Here is an 18,991-nt window from a genome sequence, read left to right as displayed (position 1 = left end):
GGCTGGACTGTTCCCGTGAGGAACAGGGCCAAGACTGATTTGCATATGGCTGGGTCTGAACTGGGGTGGCGAAGTGAGCTAAAGAATTAGTAAAAAACTGATTTAAGAGTTTTCCATACTAGGACAAGTAAAATTGAAGCACATGTCCTACTATTTAATTACATTGTATTATGCACTCTGGGCTGTCCAGGGCCTACCCTAGGGGTGATTTTAATGTATTAAAAAGAAAGGTTTGGGCCTAGCAAAAGGTTTACTTTGCCAGATCGAAATGGCAGTTTAAACTGCACATACAGGCTGCAACAGTAGGCCTGAGACATGTTTAAAGGGCTATTTTAGTGGTTGGCACAATCATTGCTGTAGGCCCACTGATAAAATTTGATTTAAAGGTCCCGGGCACATAGAGTACCACTTTACCAGGGACTAATAAGTAAATTAAACATGCCAATTGGGGATGAGCCAATGTTAACATGTTTAAGGAGGGAGCACTTGCCCTTTGGACTGGTTAGCAGTGGTAAAGTGTGCAAAGTCCTAAGGCCAGCAAAAAAGAGATCAACAAAAATGGAGGAGAAAGGCAAAAACGTTTGGGGAAGACCACCCTTTTCATTCAATTGTTTTACATTTTTCAGGTCACAAAGCAATACAAGTCTTTGTGAACAATTCATACAGACTGACTGAGATTCGCTTTCTTCTCCCCAAATGCATTCAATACAGTTAATGATTTATAATTAAGGCTCCTGGTTTTATAGTATTTTTTTTTTACATTTCCGTCTGTATTCACCCATATTTAATTTTGCGCAATTTTATCTGTATTTATCCATGTTTATTTTGTGTTGGATCCTGAAATTGCAAGCGGTGGACAAGGAAATTAATATTGATAATGAACTGCAATATTTCCTGGGCTTATGATCTTGTTGTGAACTTAGGGCCATATGTATCAAAGGGTTTTACCCATTCTGTGTCTATGGGAAAATGTGTTCATGCATATGGTCCTTAGTCTCTTCTCCCTGTAATGAATATGATGTTAACCCGGTTACCAACTGTAATGTGTTATATATTATATCTTATCACAAAATGTTTGAACATGTATAACTACATTAGAATATTGTAACAGTAGGGACTTATGGTGACCCTTCTAATGGTTTAATCAGTATATAACAATATTGGTTTCACATTATGCTTAGATATATGTCTTAATGAGTCTTTTTTGCCTACTTGTACCCCACTGGGTTTCCCCTTTCCTTCTCTCTATGTTTTTTCCTCAATTAGCTATTTTCTTTATTATTCTGTATTTTTTTTAAATTTGAATATTGAACTCATATGCATGTTTATCACTTTACTTCATTAACTTTCAATATGACTATAAGATGGCACTAATAATTTAAGTGCTAGTTTGCGTCAATTTAGATTGTTCTACAGTAAGCTCTTTCATTGATTTTGCTACTGATACGCAAGTGAATACTCCTTGTGTATTTATACTAAGCCATTCCAATATGGCGTCCATTTTCGTTAAGGTGCTACTATACCGGTAGTTTACTCTTTTTCCATTGTCTATTTCTACACCCCTAGCGATACTATTTAAGCCCGTCACAATATGGCGCGCGGGCTAGACGCAGAGTTTCGAACGAGGTATCCAGATTGCGGATTTCTGCTAGTCAGTGCAAGGTAAATAGGACTCCTGTCCCATTAGACGTACTAGTAGTACCAGCCGTTACTCGAGATTATTGGGTCTGTTTACTTATCGTTTTCCTTTAACTTTTGAATTTCACTTAACTTTTAGTAACGGATTTCATGATATTTGAGTCTGCACTGTTGATATTACCTTAATACCAGCACAATACATTAATAGTTGATGTTTAGTTGGAGTTGTGATATCTCTCTTTGGCGTTTTTTTCGTTATTATGAATGCAATTTACACAGAGATGTACACTTTTATTCAGCTTACCCTGCTATGAGTTTCTCTCATCTCCTAGAGAGTAATGTTTCGATACAAAAGTGTAACAACCTATGCACCTTACCAGGTGCAGTCTTTATGTTCAATTTGAGATTTTTTCCTTTTTGTTACACCCGTTAGGACAATAAGGCAATGAATTTGCCGTAATATAAGAAGCCTTTAACTTTGGAATCTAAAGACGACATTTCGAAGCTACCGATCTACTTTTCTATCAAGGTACATGCGGTTCTTTAACCTTTAGTTTGAATTGATTAAACAACTTAGATTTGCTTGTGCAATAAGTTTCAGCTTATATTACAATGGTACTTGATTACGTAGATATCGGGTGTTCATTTGTTATTTTACTAAATATTGCTTACTGTCAGGATATACTTACGTGAGTCTTTGTATCTTCTGACCTTACAGAGATAGAAGACTGTCCTTTTATTCTACTTTCTGATATTGGTTTGTTTGAGTGGGTAAGTGTAGTACACGAGTACACATTACGCTTCTAGTACTGATGCATGATTACTGTTCATGATTAATGCCGGTTAATCTTAGCCAGCAACCTAGCCGACTTTCTCCTTGAACCTTTAACTCTAGGGATTAGTATGGCATTTCTCATGATTATTCATGGTACTGAAGTTTACCTATTTTCTTTTTACTTACCTGCACTTAATTCGGGTGATTGGTGATATGCCTTTTTGCCATTCATGATAAATTTCTCTAACGACTAATTTCGTTGTCGACTCTTTTTACTTGGGGTGTACGACACACATGTGCGGTTATCTCCCTCTTTTGTTCCTTTTTCTTCGTTTTTCTTTTGGATTTTGCCTACACATGTGGTGAAGGAATAAGATATGTTTTTATTCATTACCACATGTGTATTATTTTGAATCATGTAAATAAATGTAGCCTATCCTTTGTTTTTAGCCCTGATGAAGTCCTGGGCTGATAGCCTCAGGGACGAAACACGTGTTGGCTTTGGCTTTGTTTGAAGACTTTTGTTGAAGGCACAAGCTTGAACCATATGTACAAGGATAAGAAATATTTGAAACACGATTGGAATAAAGAAGAAGAACCGATTACCTTATGGACATTTGTTTGTTACGTGATCCTCGATATATGAGCTACGTTGCTCGGTTTGCCTCTTCTTAATGAATTTTCAAGTGGGCTTGCCCATAATTTACGACGTGGGGTGGTCATCGTAAGGTTGACCTTGAAGCAACAGCTCAATTAAGATAATCACTCTCTGAACATTGTCACTTCTCTGTGCAAAGTTTTCCCAACCACCTCTTCTTGTTTATTTGCCTTATTTTGTGTTTTGCATATAAATTTAGTTTTAAACCTGTACATTTCCATATTTACTTAAATGATAGACGCGCACTCATACTTTGATGTTCGTCGTGTTTTAGCTATTTAAGTTGCCAAATATTAGATAACGGTACATCCACTGGCAAATATTAGCATTATATCACAAATACATTTTGACAAATGCAGTTATTTAAAGAAATTTCATCTCGTTTTTTAATTTCCCATGCTGTCCATCTGCTCAGCTGCTGGGCTAAATTCATAAAAGACAGCACAAAGAGTCTATGAAAAGAAGCACATTTTCTGTATTTATCCATTTAAAAAGATAAATACAGACAGAAAACACTTTGTTTTCTGTCTGTATTTATCTGTAAAAATCGTAAAAATGGAAAACAGGGAGCCCTATTTACATCAGATTTCCATATATAATTACTCATGATTAGCATTACTAAAATCTCAGCGAACATTATTCCAAATCTTCTCAAGCCTTAGTAGGGAAGAGAGGCCCCTTGCTTTGGCCGGAGCAAACTCTGATTCATATATCATATATATAATGGTGCACCATTCATTATCTTTAGGGGGGACGCCGAGACCCATGCCCTGGCGATGCAGAGCCAGGCAGATACCAACATAATTATTGTAAAGTCTTGGAGTGCCTCCCCAGAGTTCATATTTAATACCCGTCTTTCTCTCTTCAATTGATAAATGTACTGTGTATCCCAGACTTAAGGACATATATGTTGTCAACGGTTCTCAAAATGTTTGTAAACACGGACAATGTGCAAACTTATGCAAGATGTCTGCTGCAAAAAGATAACACTTTTAGTTCTATCTGTGGAGACCGTTGCTTCCCATTTTAAAATAATGCCCGGAGTATAATATAAAAGACATATCGAACGAAATTGTCATAGTTTAAGATTATCAGAGTGTACGGAGCGATCTAGCAGATCTAAGGACATCTGAACCTCGTTAGCAACCACTTTAGATGAGAGAAGCCTGCTTCACTTTGCTGCTAGTAGTGGGATGTCTTCAGCAGCAGACTGTTAAGCACCTAATGCATCATATTAATGGAGGGTTTAATACCAGGTTTAAAATAGTATAATGAAGGTGCTAGGCTCTTAACGCCATGCACATATTCGCAGGTAGTCCGCATAAAGTCCCTAGCTTCCAGATATTTAAAGAAAGAGTAGCGAGGAAGATCATAAGTATCTTGTGGATCAGGGAAAGACTGAAAACCATTAGGATCGAAGAGTTGGCCCATTTTTACAGCCCGGCAGTGCGCTCAAACCCTGCAAGTTGGATGCCGGAGGCTAGCGGTAAATGCAAGATTGTCCCATATTGGAGTATCTTTAGTAATAAAGGCAATAGAGTATTTTTTACAAACCCCTCTCCAAATACAGATAGTTTCTTTTAGTACTTTAATACCTTGAAATGCACCCTTTAGTAATAATTGGGGTCCCCTAGCCGCAGAAAGAAAGAGCTTAACCTCTGCACCAAGAGCAAGCTGATAACAAAATGATGTTGGGTCTGGCTCATCTAGGATACATAAACTACGCAAACGTCCTATGAAGGCTGCCCAAAAAATCAAGTTTGATATTTGGGAGTGAAAGCCCTCCTTTCGTATAGGAAAGTTTCAGAAACCGAATGGCTCGCCTTGCTCTTCCAATAAAGCTTCCAGCACCCTCTAGGCGTCTAAAGGAAGAATCCAGGACCCTTAATAGAATTGACCTGAACAGGTAGAGAAATGCAGGAAGAATATTAATTTTAATAATATTTACTCCCCTGATAATGGAAAGCGGTAGCTTATGCCATTACTTTAATAAAATCATTATTGTAGATAACAACGGTTCATTATTCAATTTTATATAACTATATTACAAACCTCAGGCCATAGCCTAACACTAAATAGATTGCTGAAGTAGTAAGCACTATAGCAAAAAAGTCGGGCAAAAAATGTAAGAGAGGCTGAGTTTTAGATAAATTCAGCTTATAGCCAGAAAAAGTTCCAAAAATACAAAGAGTCATGGGTGTTGTGGCTAATTGCTGCTACTGGATTAGAGGAGAAACATTCCACATCGCTCCATATGCAGGCAATTTCACTTTAATGGTAAATATAAGAACTATTATCCTTAGGGTGGTCTTCCCCCCAAGATTAGGGGGAAGACCACACTAAGGCTGACAGTTCTAATATTTACCATTAAAGAGGATTTTTAAATAATTTAATTTGAGTGTCAAAAGAATTCCTCTATTTGTTCCCATTCTGAAGTTAGCCTCATCAAGTGTGATAAGGCACCCCAGTGTTACCAAATGGGAGAGATGGGCCTTACAATGAAAAACGACTTTAGGATTTTGTTTCACTTGCAGGACATTTGAAACTTAAAGACATATGTCCTACGTTTTAAATACAAGGCATCCTGCACCATGAGCCTTTAGGGCCTACCATAGGTTGATTTCTAGCATTAAAAAGGAATATTTAGGCCTTGCGAAGGGTTACTTTGGCCAGGTTGAAATGACAGTTTAAAACTGCACTACAGGCTGCGATGGCAGACCTGGGACATGTTTTAAGGTGCTATTTATTGGGTGGCACAATGAGTACTGCTGCCCACTAAATGATTTTTTATTTACATGCCCTGGGTACAGGTGGTATAATTTACCAGGGACTTAAAAAGTAAATTCAGTGTGCCAATTGGGTATATGAAATTTGACCATGCTCTAAAAGAGAGCACAAGCACCTTTAATGATAAGCAGGGACAAATCACAGAGTCCAAAAAGCCAGGAAAAATAGTTCTGCAAAGGAAGGCAGAGGCAGGCAAAAATCTGGGTGACCCTGCAGAAAGGGATAGTCCAACATTATTTATAAAAAAAAGGGTTTATTACTTCTTGGTTGTCTTCAAGTAGACAAAACAATACTTAAAATTGGGTTTTTTTTCCCCTCAGGAAGCGCATGGTCATGCATGAGTCAGCTATCTTGTTTGTGGTGTGTAGTCAGAATGACAATATAGAACAAGGGGATTGCCAGAAGATATTACTGATTACTGCCAGTACTGTGTGGATGTAGACATTCCAGACTGCCTGTTACAGATGGTATCCAGAATGGACTCAAGAAAAGACAGAGAGGTTTGGAAATCAGTCTAGATAATTTCACTGTGATCTACCACATAAAAAAACACAATTAAAGAGAGTTTTTTGACTGATTTCTAATTCTGGGAGGTGAGTAAGGCCACATTTCAGAGCCTGCGTTCTTTACTCCCAATGCAATTAGTCAATTTTAGATTGAGAGCCTTTGACAGCTGAAGAAAACGTGAACATGAGGTGGAAAAGTGTTTTCAAGAACTTTGGAGCTAGACCAAATTTGGTTTAGGAATTGTATTTCAGATACATTATTTCTCAGTTAGTGTTCACTCTCTGTAAGGCTCATTTATGAAGCATGTAATGGCAAAAGCAAAGAATGTTTTTTATTTTATATTTTATTCTACGGAGTGCCTCATTGGCTACTGGCTTCTTGGCACCAACTTGGTACACATACAGGAAAAACCACACTATTAAGAAAAAGCTGGGGAGTGCAAGAAAATGCAGCAAATCAATACATTTCATTGCAGTACCTTATCAAGTTTACAACAGCTTCTTAAAATAAGCAATCAATTGGGCTGAATTCTTACGGAGACCTTTGTCAATAGTCATTAGTGGTATACCCTGAACTGAAATGGCATGATACCTTTTATTGGTTTTGCAAAGGGTCTTCACTCTAAATGAGCTTTCCTGTGCTTTTCAAAGTTGGTAAAAAAAAGCATACACAGAGTAGGCCTGCAGGCTAGAGCAGCCTGGCGGCCACCATAACTTCTTTGATGTGACAACAGCCTTGTTATGTTACGTGTATTTGTAAAGCACACTATCACCCGCAAGGGTTTCCTGGTGCTTCCTTGAACTTGATGTACTATTGTACTGTCAGTCAAGACACTGGGATTATACATGTCCACTATTGCACTCCTATGGCAAGACGTGCTGCAACACTGAGTGTACTGCAAGTGTTCGATTATTTCCATTTTGGTATAAAACAATAATCTAGCTTATCCTGGCAGTGACATCCACATCAGTGAGTGAGGTGGAACCTTTCAACAACTGTGGCTTTTTTATGGTGAATTAGAATATAACTGAGTGGGAATGATGGGGATGAGGTCTGTTCTGCTGGTTATGTATTGGTATATATGCACCAGTTAATTAGTGAAGTATTAGCCATTAATAAACAGTTCTTAAACAAACCCTTAGTAAAAACTATAAGTATTTATATTGTATTGTCATGTATCTTAAAATGGTAGTTGTGGTCCCTACACATTCAAGTGAATATATTAACATGCAGAGTAACACAGGGTATTTCAAAGCATATATCCTCAAACATATTACATGTTAATTGTGAAGTCTCATATTAGATCTAAAACACACTTACTTTAGATAAGGCACAGTATCTGATGAACCTGGAATTTGAGGAACAGGTCTATTTCTTAAGATAAAGGATCGTGACGGTCCAGAATTCGGTCTGCTGTATTTTTCTTTACAGGATTTATTTACACCATCATATAAATCATTTATCACCATTTCTCCTTGAAATTCAAAAAAGGAACCTTCTGATGGCTGGTCAGTGTTGGCAAATTCTGAATACTCATATTCACATGAAACTTCATCTGTTGTAGTAGAAGAATCAGACCTGTTCTGCGAGTCTTCTTTCTCTTGCCTTACGCCCATGGTATTGTGCTTTTCAGAACATTTTACATTTAAATATATTGTTTCTTCACAACATATGGAACTATTAGAGATATTCTTGCAACTATCACCATTGCTCAAAGAATCTTCATTGCCTGCTCCTGTTGGCTCATCTTTCTGCTTTAGAGTATCATTCTTCTCAAAAGTCAAGTCTTTTTCTCCTGCAATCTTTTCAGGTTTCTCAGTAAATTTGTTTGTATCCTTTTTAAGCGTGTCAGTTTTTATATCTACTTCGGAACAACCCTGATATGTGCAGACCAAAGTGGAATTTGCTGTCCCCTGGTGACAATATTCTGTCAAAGGACCTTCAGCTGATACAGATTCTGCCTCCATTTTGGGAAAGATGACCTCCAGCTGCTTCAGTATCCTCTTGCGGTGGCCTGTTAGTGATATTCCAATTTTCTTCAGCACTTCCTCCGTTATCTCATCAGAATCACAAACAGTTAAATACCCAGATTTCTGGAAAAATGTGTAGTACATTTCCAAATGGATGCTATTAAGCAGCTCTCGGACATCAACTCTTGCTTTAGCCTGCGATGTCATAGTGGTGGCTTCATTTCTCCTCCAAAGACTCACAGATGGGCACAGATTCCCAGAATGGTGTTTATTGGACACGAGGCTTGGATCGCATGCTTTTCGTAGCAGAACGTACTCATTGTGGTCGCTTTAAATTGCAAACCATCAGCAAAACATTTTCCTGCAATTTAAGCCTGGAAAAGATAGACGATAAGAAACAGTTAAAAGACTCATATGATATATTCTATGATATATACACTCATATGAGATATTCTACACTCATATGATATATACACTCATATGATATATTCTGTACTCACATGATATAGTCTACTTATTTACCTGTGTGCTTTAAATGGCGCCACAAAATGTTATTTTAGTAATTTATGAGCACCATGCTGATGCAGCAAACATAGTGGCTAGCAGAGGTAGGTATAATTAGTGGACTGCTGGTGAGAGGCTGTGCTTGCAGCATACTTCTCAGAAAATCTTCGTACAAAGGTGTAGTTTCTGCCAAATAAATGAGCAAAGCGGAAACGAGGCATGCATTTTCCAGATGCTCATCCCCAGACTTAACAACTTCGGTAAACAAAAGTACTGAATAGAGCAGAGCACTTTTGCTGCCTCAGAGGATTCTGCAAATGCTGTTAAAGGAGGAATAACCAGGTCTTAAAAATAGAAAGGATGGTCTGAGGAATTCCAAATGTCAAAGCAAACTATTACATGATTGTGTTTTGATTATTTTGGTGCCATTTTATTACCAGCTATTCGTGTGCAATAGTCTACAATCTGACCTGAGTTTACAATTTTTTCTAATTTCACAGTGACAGGAATATTTCTAATTGTAATATAATTGAGCTTGGCAGCTTTCTTTAGGGTACCTTATCCCTGAAGAGAGTCATTTCTGGCATGCACGACATTTCAAAATACATTGAGAAACATTTCTAGCGCAGTACATTCTTTTGGATAGGAATGATTATCTGTGCCTGTGTGCAGGTAGGTCATCTCCTCACAAGATGGATGCCACAGAAGATATCACTGGTGGGTTCATATTAACAATGATAAGATCAATGCTTATATTGTAGCTGCAATGGTCAAGTACTACTTTTAGCAACTAAAAGACTTAGCAAAATATATATATATATATATATATATCTATATAATAAAGGCTCCTACAGGTACACTCACTAACAAAACATGTAACTGTGGTTATAAGTCTGCCCTACCTTTATCAGTACACGGTAGACCTTTGCAAGTGATAGCTACTAGATGTTAAAAAGAGTTATTGTCTACGGCTTCAGTAGTAATATTGTTTCATACCATCGGTTAATTTTACCAGTATCTAAATTATGTGTTATAATGAATGACATGTGTGGTAATGCTCATTAGAATCTAGAACCCCCGGCAACCTTTCAATTTCAGTTTCCTTGGTGACATCTCTCACAAATACACAAAAGCATGTACGGGTTTGAGGATTGTGTTAATTATTTCAATTCTTTATTTTACTGTACAAAAATGTATTCTCTTGTATATACTCTTTCTTTTGCAAAATGTTATTTTTTAACTAGACAATAGATCCTCCTTGTTTTTGGCTCAGGTTGCAATGAAAACAAAATAGAAGTTCATAAAATAACCCAATATATATGCTCTCATTCACAACCATACACACTGCGTACAACTCATACAGACATACAATTGTTAAAAAATAATTTTCTATAACGACATAGATCTTGATGATATTCCAGAATATCACTCATAAGTTTATATTCCACTTAAAAATCATGTTTCTAATTCTTTATACATGTTTCAATATATTTATTACAAATCATTGATATTACTTATTCAAGTGATAACTACTAAATGTTAAAAAGATTTGTTGTCCACAGCTTCAGTGATACTATTGTTTCATATTACCAGTGATTTTACCAGTATCTAAATTATTTGATATCATGAATGACATATGTGTGGTGATGAACAGTCCCTTGGCTAAGATGAAGTTATGGCTGATGTGTTTTAGTGATCTTAAGGTTTTGGATGACATGAATGATCATTAACTGAGATTTGGTAAGAAAATGTTCATGTTAAGTAATGTTGAATAGGAACCAATCTCAATGGAGAATCAGAACACCCTTTAGTAAACATTTGTTCAGTGAATATATTATGCTATCATTATTATTATTAATATTATTATTATAATGCGCTGCCAGCGGGCTGTGATATTTTTAAATACCTTTAGCTTATCTTGTTTACTTTTTTTTTGTTATCCCCTGATTTTATCCACCGCTCTGCTGGGCTTCTGTCCCCTCACCCGCATTTAATTTGTTGAAAACGCACCGCCATTGGCGGGTCCGGGTCCTGGGGCTGGATAGCTGTGGGGGCCATCTTGGTTTGGGGTGAGTGTGTCCTTGCGCGGGCGCCATCTTGGAGCGTCCCGACGCTCGAGCTGGTTTGGGAGACGCCTATTTAAGGCGGACTTACACTGCTAGTGTTCTGATCATTGCTGCACTAGCGCAGGTCACGCTGCCAGCGGGCTGTGATATTTTTAAATACCTTTAGCTTATCTTGTTTACTTTTTTTTTTGTTATCCCCTGATTTTATCCACCGCTCTGCTGGGCTTCTGTCCCCTCACCCGCATTTAATTTGTTGAAAACGCACCGCCATTGGCGGGTCCGGGTCCTGGGGCTGGATAGCTGTGGGGGCCATCTTGGTTTGGGGTGAGTGTGTCCTTGCGCGGGCGCCATCTTGGAGCGTCCCGACGCTCGAGCTGGTTTGGGAGACGCCTATTTATAGTCGTCCTCTCCCGCGCAGCGGGAACTCGCAGTGGGACGCCGTCGCGTAGCCGGAGTCGTGCCAGAGTCCTGCCCGTCTGCGCTCGTCCGCGTCGAGGTAGCGGGTGCGGGCTATGGACTCTGGCCTCCTGCCATTGCACCATCATGTGTAATATAGCGACATTCAAGTACGATCGTGCTGATCTCTTTTCCATAAGAGACAGCCTTTTGGCGTGTAACCCTGTCCCTGTACCTCCTTTATCGGGACCTTATGATTGCTCTTGCGGTAGTTTTTCCCTGGCCACTCCCATTGGGGTACGATCTGCTGAAGGGACTGCCCGTAGCATTCATACGGATTGCACCGAGCAGAAACTCAACATATGGAGCTTGAATGTTAGATCTTTGGTCAAGCACTATCAGTCATTACGGGACATGATAGATATGGACCTTCCTGACATCATCTTACTTACCGAAACTTGGTTACAGGACGCTGACACTGCCATTATAAATCTGGCTTTCCCCTCTACCTACACGGTGTTTACTTTGAACCGCTCGACTAGGGGAGGTGGTATAGCTATGGCGACTAAATCCTGCTTCCCAGCTGAGTGGAAGGCTTTGGATCTTCCAATGTGTGAGAGTGCCTTGTTTAAGGTAAGGATCAGTCATCAATTTACCTTCAGTAGTGTGCTTATCTATCGTCCACCTGGGAACGACACTGTTTTTAAGGCCGCCCTTGCGGATGTGGTTGGCTCGCTGGCTCCTAGGTGTGCTAACTTTAGCATAGTAGGTGACTTAAATATACATCTTGATCAGACGTCATCTCCATCCATCAGCTCCTTGTTAGCGGACCTGGAAGCGATGCAATTTAACCAACTAGTCACCTCCCCCACCCATATAGGAGGTCATATACTTGACCCCTTTTTTACCACCTTAGTTCGGGCTAGATCATCTGACCCGATGGTGGTGGGTTGGACTGACCATCTGCTGGTTAAGGTGTCATGTCCCCTAGAAAATCCGCAATTTAAACCTGTGGATAAACAGATCTTAAAGCGCAACTGGCGTAAACTCAAGTTGGAGGAGTTTGTCAGGATATTGGAGGCACAACCTCTGGGCAAACTGCAGAATGTGGAACAGGGATATGAACAGTATTGTAACTGGGTCCTTACTGCCCTCGACTCTCTTATACCTCTGCGCTGGGCTAAATGTCACGTTAAAAATCGCAGCCCTTGGTATAATGAGACTCTTGCCGAACTCAAGAGAACTTGCAGGCAAGCTGAGAGGGCCTGGCGAAAATCCTTTGATCCCACGTTAAAATCACTGTACTTTGCCCAGCTTAAGACCTATCACAGAGCTATCTGTCAAACCCGGGCTGCCTATTATGCAGCTGAGTTTTCCAACAGCCCTAACCCTTCTAAGTTAATCTTCAAGGTACTCAAAGACCTGATGGGGAAACGGGCCACCTCGCAAGAAATCTGCATGGACTCTCACTGTGAAAGTCTGGCATCCTTTTTCGTGGGGAAGGTGCAGACAATCTATCGAGGATTTATACCTTCTGTTTCCGGGGATGCTCTTAGTGATATGAAGGTCTCGGTGTCCGAAACTCTGTCCATCCTGCCGGCCATGTCTAATGAGGCATTTGACACTCTGAGCCTTAAAATTAAATCTGGCTCCCCCTTAGACCCACTGAAGCCGGAGTTCCTTATCCGTCTCCCGCCTCTCTGTCGTGAACCCATTCTGGACGTGATTAATCTTTCCCTCAGTGAGGGCGTGGTCCCGCCATCCTGGAAGCAAGCTGTGGTCAGCCCCATTCTGAAGAAACCCAACTCTGACCCCTTGCTCCCGGAGAATTACCGGCCCATCTCCCTCCTGCCTTGGACCGCCAAGGTCACTGAGGCACACGTGAATTCCATCCTGTCTGCCCATCTCTCTCGTAATAACATTCTTGACGAGAGCCAAAATGGTTTCCGCGCCCAACACAGCACCGAAACTGCTTTGCTCTTCATGACTGAGCATTTGCGGTCAGTGCTGGATGCGGGGCAGACTGCGGCGCTCCTACTATTAGACCTGAGCGCCGCGTTTGACACGGTGTCACATGACATTTTGATGCGGCGTTTGGAGGAAGTGGGTATTGAGGGGAAGGCTCTTCAGTGGTTCCGCTCCTTCCTCTCGGACCGGTTTTTCAAAGTAGCCATTCCACCTGGCCAGTCCTCTTTCCATTCTTTGGAACTGGGAGTCCCTCAGGGCTCTGCTTTAAGCCCCACATTGTTCAACTTGTATGTGAAACCGTTGGCCGCTGTCGTCAGGCAATGTGGCCTTACTATGACATCGTATGCCGACGACACGCAGCTGGCGGTGACACTCAGTGGGGACCCTGAGGTGACTGCGCCCAGGTTCCGTGCAGGACTTATAGCTGTGGCTAGTTGGATGCGTAGCAACTGCCTACAGCTTAATGCTAAGAAAACCGAGGTCCTGGTTGTGGGGAAGCAGGCAGAACTTTGGGGAGACCAGTGGTGGCCTTCTGATCTGGGGGTGTCCCCCATTCCAGCGGCCGAAGTTAAAAATCTGGGGGTTTGGCTGGATTCCAATCTTTCTTATACCAGCCATACAAAGAAGATAGCAGCTACCTGTTTTGGTATTATGCGAGGGCTGAGGCCAGTCCTCAAATTCTTTGACCCCCCCACTCGGCAACTGGTGATTCAGGCCTCTATTCTTTCCCGGCTGGATTACGGGAGTGCCTTGCTACTTGGAGTCAACCAGGCTGAGGCGACTAGGCTTCAGAGGGTGCAGAACGCTGCTGCATGGGCCATTGTTGGCCTTCCAAGTCGAGGCTCTGTCTCTGCTGTTCTGACCTCCCTGCACTGGCTTCCGGTCAGACAGAGAATCAAATTTAAGGCTCTCTGTCTGACATTCAAGATCCTGAAGCTTTCCTCTCCCCCTGCTTTGGCGGGCCTTATTTCTCCATACGTCCCCACGCGGTCTCTCAGGTCTGAATCTTACCATCTGGCGACCAAGCCTAGGTTCAGGCTGAGTAGGATGGGAGGTCGCTCTTTTCGTGTCCTGGCGGCTGATCTATGGAATTCCCTTCCTTTACACATTCGCGCCCTAAATAGCTTGATTCTTTTTAGACGCGCCATTAAAACACATCTGTTTGCCTCTGCTATTTGATCTTTCTCTTTCTTAGCCTTGACCTGTTGTGTTGTGTACCTGATCAGGCGCCAGGACGCCCCTTTGCTGGGGCAGCTGTGCGCCTAATAAAAGTTATTAACATAACATAACATAACAGTTATGAGTGGTTGAGGAATCTTTAGAAAACCTGGAACATTTGAATAAATCAGGATGATGTTACTCAGCGAAGTGCATTGTGGGGATGTTTATCCCTACTAAGAAAACACATCCTTTCTATCATTATACCAGAATTATAAAGCGCATGACTACCCAGCAAGTGTTTCCCTGAGCTATGCTCCTCTCTGTTCCACAAGTCACGTCTTTGCTACACACAGAGCCAGAAAAACCAGGTTTTTAACAGTGTACGGAAGACTGTGACACTATCTCATTGAAGAAAGTAAGAAGTTCGACAGCTTAGGACCTAGGTAGGAAGAAGCCTGACCTCCTTGATGGGATCTTCTCACTCTAGGAATTATGGCAAGGTCGGAGAGGCTAGAACACAAAGATCAATTGGGCTTGTAATGAAACACCAAGGATCTGAGATAAACGGGGTTGAAGTTTAATATTCATTTATGTATGTAGCATAGTGCTTTAAATTTCACTTGTCGTTCACTTGATAGCCAGTGAAGACCATGGAAAAGACTGGTCGAAGACATGAATTTAGGGGGGTGCAGTAAAAGTCTTGCAGCAGCGTTTTGCACTATCTGAAGCAACTTTCTGGATGCCCAATGTTGTTAATGATATATTTAACACTGGCCAATAAGGTTACCCGAGGCCCTGTTGAGTCCAGTGTACAATTGTGTACTAGGCATAGGGTGTGTTCTTTGGCCAGTCCCTGCAACCAGTCCTTTTGCCCTCACAGCCTGCTGGCATAGTCCTTAGCCACACCCAGTGGGCACTGTGCAATCTGTGGTGCAAACAGTGGCATTCCGTCACACCTTATAAACAGTGCTTATCACCACAGCATGCAGGCCATTGACAAAGTAGTGGGCGGAGCCTAGAAACGGTATTTGGACATTCCCAGTGCCCTGCAACTCTCTAGCTAGAGCCATTTGAGTACAATCTTCTAATGGTTTGTCCAGTAGACTTTAGGAGAACTGGGGCAGCAGGGCGGGCTTGTTATACATACCATAGAGCCTCCTGGATATGGCCTTAGACTGTAACATTTAGCATCTAGTTAAGCTGGAACGTCGGGTGTGCTTTGAACACAACCTGTACGAAGTCCCTTTCCCCAATGACAAAAGCCCCAAACATCAACACTTTCCTTTTTTGTTGTCATTTACTCTTATGGGGAAGTGAAGGCTCTGTCATGTTTTTCTTTTCAGGAAAATCTACATTTTTTTTTCTGAGGAGTATTTTAGTATCCACCAACAGAATGGGAGACGGGAGGCACTTGTGAGCTGACTCAATCCACCTGACCCCTCTTTTTGGGAGTGATGGTAAAGAACTGTCAGTGGAGAGTATACTATATTGTCTGATGCAATAGGTATATCTTTTCTCAGCAATCAAATTCGAAGTCCATGATAGATGGAAGCTGTACATGTAATAGGTGCTTTCCTTTCTCCGTGAAAGGCCGAGGAAGCTGGCAAGGGGTTGAGTATGGTACTGTGGATGTAGGACAGTTCTCTCTCTGCTAGCCCAGTTTGGGCAACATTTCGGACAGACCGTTCACAAAGTGACTCTAAGATACCTTAGAAGACTGTCTTATCTGTGGCATTTTCGGACTGTTTAGTGTCTGAAGTGGTGGAAAACTGCTCTCTTTTTAGGCAGGCAGTTAAGGCTGTCACTGATGCCCTGCCATGGACTCTAAATTCCCTTCCCCCATTCAAGGTGAGGTTGAAATGGGATGAGAAGTCTGTCTGGTGTATTGAAGAAGGGTCTTAGGACCCATTCCAAAATGACAAGAGCAAGCACACCTGCAGCTCATTGCATGGGCTAGAACACAAGTAATGTATTTGGCTTTAAGAATTACCTGAAATAGCTAGCTCGCTCCTGGGGTTGCACACTGACAAAGGAAGGAGGGGCATTTTTTGTTTGCTGTGAATTGATCACCACAGTAAGGCAATCTTGTGACCTCATAGAACTCTACAATTATAAAGGTGGAACGCCACAGTGGTGCGCGTGTGGTCTTCAGGCCTCAAAAGTAATTTTTTGTGGAGAAGAAAGAATATGTCTGTGGTGCTCAGACTCCAACTGGACTGAAAAGCCAACTCTAAAAATTGGATTTTCATGCTGATAGATTATTAATGACAGGTAAATTTAACAATCAGAAATATCATACAAAGTATTAAAAACGCAATAATGTTTAGCACTTTAGAGGAACTGTATACGGACTACTGTGCATCATGGATTTTCTAAACTATTCTGAAAAGCTGCCTCAAAAGGAATGGATGCACATGGGTTTAATCACCCTGGAGAAACTTGATAGGGGTGTCACACACCCATTGGGACTGCTGCCTCTCACACACATTTAGACAGAACACACACACACGTGCACACACACACACACACACAGATAACTCAGACACACATTACAACAGATGGATAATATCCCAAACAGACCTATATATTGGGACTACTAAGTCACACAAAATAAAAGGGTGGGATGAAACACGAGGTGCCAGCAAGGTCATAAACTCACATATGGGAATAGTGACTAACACACTGTAATAACATAGACTCACAGGCAGGAGCAGCTGGTTAACAAACAGAACTGTACAACAAAGACTCACAACGTGAGGCGTGATACTCAGTCACCTAATCACAGACTTGCACACACTGTGTTACTTCCAAAGGCCAAATATCTCACACATACACCCACAAACCTCATTTTCACTTCCACACATTGCGGTCTAAAGGACACGTTATTTGCAAGCTGAGCACTTTTGCCTACACATTCACATTCTCTTGGCTCATGCAAGAGTTTTGAAGTAACCATACCTGGTCTGCTAAAGGGCCATTTTCTCACTGTTATGGTGGACATAACTTTTCCAGCCTGTGCTGCCCTGGATGTGGTAGTCTTCAACTGGAAGTGAGCAATGCCAAATGTCAAAAAGGCAGCAGCTTAAGTGCAGTGTGAGCGTGGCACTTGTGACATCCAATTGACTAGCGATCTATTAAAGAATTCCTTGGAGGTAGTCCTGTCAGTCTTCAGAAGAATCAACTAATGTGCAGCAAGCTTGTATTTACTTAATTTTAGGTTTTTACTGTTGCAGTGTTCGAATTTTATTTAGCAAAATGATTTATAGCAATAAAGTTTGTGTAACAAGGATGGCACTCCTCAATGAAAATAGCTGTGCATTAATCATGAATGAAGTTTATTCTTTAGGAAAGATCCCATCAATCAGTACCCTACAGCTGAAATCATGAATGAAGTTTATTCTTTAGGAAAGATCCCATCCATCAGTACCCTACAGCTGAAAGCCAGGATTACATCCAACTGATTTCCCAGTTCCCTTGACATCATCAGATTCCACTCCCATGGTAACAGGAGCACAATCTAAGAATGCCACAGTTTGCTAAACGGGTTAATACCAAATCTTACCCCTTTTTGATTGAGAATGAAGTCATGATTAGTTACCAAATATTAACTAAAACATAAAGGAGAGAAAAAAGCATTTATTATTCTTCATCATTCTTAAGCATTCTTAAGCATTTCAAGATGTCCGACGTGTTGAGAAGTATGCAAAAAAGTGATTGTTGGGATGCTAGAATTAATCTGAGTCACTGGTAATTACTCGGGTCTCAAACTAGTCCACAGTTTTTTGGCCACAATGCCATGCAAGATTGGACACAGCTGTATGCAAATCAACCTTCATCACACTCAATTAGGAACAGTCTCGTCCGAACTGCCAAGCCAGGTCCTCTCTGAACTAGAACACAAGTAACCTATGCTCAGGGCACATGCTCAGTGAGCCACAGGAACAAAGCTGCACCCAAATGACGAGCCCCAATCAAGGCGGAACTAGTTTTGCATTGCTTGCGATTCTCTTCAGGGAGGACCTGGACTGGCAATTTGGGCTGAACTGTTCCTTCTGGACTGATTTGCATACCGCTGGGTATAAACTGAGGTGGCATGGTGTGCAAAATAACAAGGGATTGGGATGTAGCCCGAATAATGACCAGTGGCAGAGAGTCCTTCCATCACTTTTTTTGTATACTTCAACACACCAAAAGAATTGGATCAACCATCTTGGAGTGGATAAGAATGACAACAAGCAAAATATTATCACTCATATAGAGGGGCGCCATTGTTTAAAGTGAGCTGACCGATTTCCCCATACTATATACTGTGGTGGATGGAAGTAGAATGTGAATGACAACTGAATTTACCAATGGATGAAGAACATCGACCCAAAGATACCTGGAAGTATATATATACACACATTTTTAAAGAAACAATAGTTTGGGGAGACCTCTAAAGCAGTCTCTAATGCCAGACATAAAATGGAATATGTACACCTCTATCCTAACTTTTGAATTCTGTGAATTTAGAACCCAACATTAAAATGTTATCAAAAGTCCTTGGAAGTCCTCTCTTGAA

The 18,991-nt window shown here is 41.1% G+C and overlaps 1 protein-coding gene across 3 annotated transcripts in view; it reads right to left on the bottom strand.

Annotated features, from left to right (window-relative positions):
* ARAP2 (ArfGAP with RhoGAP domain, ankyrin repeat and PH domain 2) overlaps positions 1-18,991 on the bottom strand; it is a 1,345,662-nt gene that overhangs the window by 1,283,476 nt on the left and 43,195 nt on the right. For all 3 annotated transcript variants that reach the window (XM_085642300.1, XM_085642298.1, XM_085642299.1), the window contains exon 2: positions 7,686-8,709. In XM_085642300.1, coding sequence (XP_085498426.1) covers positions 7,686-8,542 — 857 coding nt within the window. In that variant the 5' untranslated portion in view covers positions 8,543-8,709. The remainder of the gene's footprint in view (positions 1-7,685; positions 8,710-18,991) is intronic.

This window comes from Triturus cristatus, chromosome 2_2, assembly GCF_964204655.1.
Source record: "Triturus cristatus chromosome 2_2, aTriCri1.1, whole genome shotgun sequence".
NCBI classification, from domain to species: Eukaryota; Metazoa; Chordata; class Amphibia; order Caudata; family Salamandridae; genus Triturus; species Triturus cristatus.
Note: the sequence above shows the minus strand (reverse complement) of the source record. Positions and strands in the feature narration are given on the sequence as shown.